Source organism: Solanum pennellii, chromosome 12 (genome assembly GCF_001406875.1).
Source record: "Solanum pennellii chromosome 12, SPENNV200".
In the NCBI taxonomy this organism is placed as follows: domain Eukaryota; kingdom Viridiplantae; phylum Streptophyta; class Magnoliopsida; order Solanales; family Solanaceae; genus Solanum; species Solanum pennellii.
The window spans coordinates 78,187,580-78,193,304 of NC_028648.1; the positions used below are offsets into that span (position 1 = coordinate 78,187,580).

General features: G+C 28.6%; 1 protein-coding gene across 3 annotated transcripts in view; it reads left to right on the forward strand.

The window, feature by feature from the left end:
• LOC107006635 (MADS-box protein SOC1-like) overlaps positions 1 to 1,627 on the forward strand; it is a 12,040-nt gene extending 10,413 nt beyond the window's left edge. For all 3 annotated transcript variants that reach the window (XM_015205149.2, XM_015205148.2, XM_015205151.2), the window contains exons 6-8: positions 654 to 695; positions 827 to 868; positions 1,081 to 1,627. In XM_015205149.2, the coding sequence (XP_015060635.1) occupies positions 654 to 695; positions 827 to 868; positions 1,081 to 1,191 (195 nt within the window). In that variant the 3' untranslated portion in view covers positions 1,192 to 1,627. The remainder of the gene's footprint in view (positions 1 to 653; positions 696 to 826; positions 869 to 1,080) is intronic.
• Positions 1,628 to 5,725: the final 4,098 nt, after the last annotated feature.

Genomic DNA, 5,725 nt, shown 5'->3' on the forward strand with positions numbered 1-5,725 from the left:
CCCCACCTCTCTATGTCACACACACCTTTGTGTGGCATGTGGATGCTACTCATCAAATCATAATATATACAGATTTTTTAAATATCTAATCATAATGTATACAGATTTTTGAAATATCTGATTTTGAACATCATAACATTATATTGTGGTTATAATCTCTTGAAACTTGTGATGTTAAAATAGGTGCAGACCCACCTTGAATAAGGGGCGTCAAGCACTAAGATACTTCTTTTGTCGAAAAATTATATTAATTATATATACTATAAAATTTTAATTTAATATATATATGTAAGTATTAATATATCTTGACATAAGTTAAATATTTAGTCTGATGATTAACATGTACAGAAATTTTCTTGAAATAGTATGTTCTAGTCATAATTATATTTTTTTTATTATAACCATTGACATGCATCCCTTAGTGTCAATCTTAGATTCGAGGTTAAACATATCATAATATTTATATATAGCTATAAAATCTTTTTAAGTAAAATAAAAAGTTTAAACTAAATTGTTTCTAAAATTTAAAAGAGATCATTCTTTGTGAAACTGATTAAAAGAAAATAAATTCATATAAATTGAAACAAACTGAGTAATAACATAAAGCGAAGCTTTTACAATGGAATTAATATTTTTGTGTTTTATAATTCTAGAACCAGCTATTCAAGGAACAAATTTCTCTTCTTAAAGACAAGGTAAAAATGCATTAGAATATAAAATCAGTTTATTTATTTTTATTTTATTTACATTTCAATTTTTAAAAAAAATCGAGAAAATCGCGTAATAATTATTTTATTATAATTCTCCTTTGGTTCTTTTGTCCCAGGAAAAAGTCCTAATGAAGAAAAATGCAGAATTGCGGGAAAAGGTGAACTATGATTTTATAATTCACTTTTAAGATTAATTAAAATTGATAAATTAAGACACATAAAATAAGAAGAATGAAATAATATTAAGATTAATTAAAATTGGTAAACTAAGACACATAAAATAAAAAGAATGAAATAATATGTTTAAGCTATTTAGTGAATCATATTTTGATTGAATAATTATTATATATTTTATAACTTTTTATTACAGTATGAGGCTCGATCACTGCCTTTATTTATTGATCGACGAGAAGATGAAAGTCCTCAAACACAAAATATGGAGGTAGATACACAACTATTTATTGGACTTCCTGAAAGATGAATAAAGATGAACTCGAGATTTAAAATTTATAAATTCGAAAATTTTATTTATTTGAATTACTATATTTTAAATTAATAATTTATACCTATTCAATCGTTTTATCGAAACAAATATAGAATTATTTATATACTAGTACCGCTCCATCAATTACAAGCTTTTGTGACTTCCATGTAATTTACTTGATGACAAAAAAATAATATAAAAAGTAAATTAATCATCAATATTTTTACTTAAGCACCACTTATATCATCTTAATGAAAGGTTAGCTAATCGACTAAAACAAATGTCAAGAGGATTAAGATCTTGTAAATTTGAGAGGATTAACTAATGGTAACTTAATCTATGTGATCTTATTTTAATCTTAGATCTAGTTGGTTCATAGTTTAAGAAACACCAAATTTGATGCATTATCTTCATTTGTGAAGACTCAGCAAAATTGTTTACCTTGTATATATATTGGTAATGTAAAAACAAAATTACTTTCATGAAACATAGGCAAAATTAGAATTTAAAATTTATAGATTCTTTACTTGATCCCCAAAAAGGGGGCAGCTATGGTTGAACTTAAATTCTGGAAATAAGTTGGGGGCCCTTTACCAAGTCTACCAGATAGAAGATGATAGAGGGACAAAAGTACAAGGGAGATTGGAAGGGAGATTGGTTGAAGATGATGTTATGCAGCGTTGGGAACCAGCCTTAGCTTGAAGTGAATGATGATTTATAAAGAAGTAAGGAAATGAGACGACTCTTTCTTGACTGCAAGACTCACCCGTCGAGCAGGGATGAAAGTCGGCCTTAGTGATCTGACGAGGCCGAGTGAAATGGTCGTCACCCAACGGATAAAATTTACTATAGGGATAACAATTCAATCTTCCCCAAAAGTTCACATTGACGGAAAGGTTTGGCACCTCGATATCGGCTCTTAGCCACCTGAGGTTGTAGCATGTTCCAGGGGTCAGGTTGTTCCCCATTAAAGTGGTATGTGAGTTGGGTTCAGAATGTTGAGAGATAGTTTGGTCCATATCTGAAGTGAATGTTAAAGCATTGAGAAGGCCTTTCCCTAGTCCGAGAAGACTAAGAAGGACGCACCTCTGGTGTACCAGTTATCACGTTCACGATAAATGTTGGGTAGCCAAGTGCGGAGCAGATAAATACTGAAAGCATCTAAATAGTAAGTCCACCCCAAAATAAGCACTTTCATATTCATATTAAGAATTAAATTTGCAATCAAATACTTATAGATATTTACTATAGATTTTTATTTAATATATAAACAAAAGTTTGAACAAAAATTATTTAATAAGAAATTGTATCTATATATCGATATACTATAAAGTGTTGCAATAGGGTATCTAAACAATTTTTTCACTTTTATAAGATTTTGCCAGTAATTTTTAAAAATGAATGATACACATTCAAGCTCTAAACAAGTTAGAAACTTCAAATATCTCTAGGCCTTGAATCAATTATATAAATATATATAGTTAGAAACATTGCTTCTTTAATTTATGGAAATGACACAACTATTTTGTGTAGTCTAATAGTAGAGTTGCACCTCCATTTGTAGTATATATATATAGTAACAAATGCGCGATTAAATAATATTCTTATTTACCTATAGTGGAATTGTTAAACGAGAAAATATTGATTAACACCCTTTAAATACATTTGACTCCATTAACGATTACAATTACATCATCGTCAAAGTGTCCCGATCTGAAAATACCAAGTTGGTTGGGTTAAAGACGAAAAAAATAGTTCCAAAGGTATTTGAAAATAATTAAAACATGCTTGTTTTGTCATTTTTTATTTTTATTTTCCAAACTTGTATCATTGTCCTTCATATTCCATCCTTGTATTGAGTTTTTTTTTTAAGTCCATACATTGAACCTAAATTGTACTATATGGGTCCAACTAAGTTTTTGGACTATAGTAAGATATATTAGCCTATGTAAGATTATGGGTCCAACTAAGTTTGTGGTTGATAACAAGCAAGTATTTTCTATGTAATTTACACTTACTTGCTTGTAATTTACTCCATCGATTTCGAGATACATGATGTTAAAATTAGGTGTAATTTATCTTAGATATATCGTATTCAAGTAGATTTTACACGTGTCTAAGATACATGGACAAATTTCTCTGGCAGCTCCTCATCTTGCTCACCACTCTCATACGTATCTGGTATTTCAGATATATGTGAATCACACCAAATACATAGATATATAGTGTATATCTAGTGTGATTCACATGTATTTGTAATATATGGCTATCTTGCTCGTCTCCCTCCCAATTTCGCTCGCTCCCTCCCTATTTTAGTGTATTTGTATACCAAAAATATATGTATCTATTTCTTAATATATGGTAAGAAATAACTCTTATTTAATGTTAAGATATGTAACTATATAAAAGTATAGATAAAATTAATATATACGGTTCAAGCGTATGTCTAATAAGTTGGTTTTTCCTTCTTTTTTTTTCTCGCAAATCTAATATGAAGAGGTCTATAATTAAAATATCTTTCTTCATTATCGTTGATTTTTTTAATCCAAAATTTATACAAATTTTAGAGACATTCAGAAAAATAGTCCAGCTTTTGTGATTTTTTTCCTTTTCTGATATTTTTCTTAAGATTTATTTGTTTCCTATTTTCTTTTTGACGTTTTTATAAAAAAGGAGAAAATTTCAAAAATAACACGGATAATAGACATGCTAAGGTTCTATAGTTATAATTTCAGTAATTGTGTTACATAACTATAGTTCTGTTTGTTATAGTATTGCGGTTTGTGTATTTTACTTGGTCATTTGTATATTGTTGTATATTTCGCTTGTAAATATAAGAAAAGAATAAGTATACACAAATGGAGACTACAGTTTTTTTATTTCGCTTGCCCGTTTGTATATTTTCGCCTGTGAATATACAAACATGGTAAGTATATACAAATCATGTATTTATACAGTTAGGAATTTTTCGGATGTTTATATGTATATTTCGCTTGCTAATATATAAACAACGGAATACATTATGAATTTTTCATAAATCGTATACAAATAGGTAAGGTAAGCATATACAAAATCTGTATTTATACAATTAGAAAATCGAATAGCAAAATTTTGCGAAACTGTAGCCACAGATTAAAAATAGTCAAAACTATAGCTATATAACATAATATACTCTAAATGTTCGTCATTTCGCGTAACTATCCCTTTCAAAAAAATTATACACTAATTAAATTAAAGCTAAATAAAAAATACATTTTATTACTTTTTTGAAAATGCTTTTGTTGAAGTTGGCACAACAGGTCGACGAGAATTTACTATCTAAATAGAAATAATAATAGTTAAAAAGAAATATTAACATGTACTATTATTTGAATATCTTTTTTTATTTAGCACTTATTTTTTGATATTTTATATTATTTTTATTTGACCCAACAGACCAATCTATTTAACATTTCTCAAGCCGTATAAATCAATAGACTTCTCCGATTTAAGATAAAAAAATCTTATTTTTAAATAATCTCTAAGAATTTCAATTTTATTAAATTATGAATTAGACCATGCCAAACCAACACGACTCCACCTATGTTGTCAGCTTTAACTTTTATATGAGCACATGTAAAAAATGGAGAAATATCATTTCTTTTCTTTTATATCTATTATGAAAAAATGTTTCATCTTATCAAATAATGTGTATGTAGAGTCAAATCTATATTTATAATTTCAGTACTATTTTTAGGAAAGTAGGTCAGCTTGGTGTCCCATTCATGCAATAATTTTGCACACATAAGGCGTGGATCATATATACTTGTCAACTATCGATGAATTGATTTGATTTTTTTTAATATATTCGATTATAAATATTTTAGTTTTTTCAAAAATATATAATAAAAAAAAAGGAAAAAGAGTCAAATATGTTCTTAAACTATGCGAAAATATTTAAATATACACCTTGTTTGAAGTTTGGCTCATCTGTGTTCTCTCCGTCCAACTTTTCGCTCATATATACCCTTATAAACGATAGTTATTTTGTTAAAAATAACCAATTTATATTTCTCTTTCTTTTAATTAACACATGACATTTATTTATATTTAAAAATGAATGCACCTCTTTTAAATAAGATATCCGACCTGTAAATCATATCCGACCCAAGTTGGTCGGAGTTTAAATTCCTCCGATTAGATCTGAAATGAAATAACATTTGACATCTGAAATACAACTATCTTGGGTCATTTGCTAGCTGTCTTGCCGGACCAATAAGGTGTGTGGGTTAGTGTTTTGTCGGTTACCTTGGGGGTGATGTTTTGGAGCTCGTGGTGGTCGGAGCTATTTGGTGGTTGTTTGTCCGAGGTTGTGCATTCAATGAGCTCATTGGAGTTCTATTGTTTGCTCATGGTTAGAGCTCGAAGTTCATCTTTAATGGTGTTTTTCTTATAGGAGAAAGTGATGGGTTTGGTTGGAGATGACGTTTCTCCGACCAAAAAAATTTGGGTTAGGTATGATTTGTCGGCTTATGTGAAATATCCACCAAAG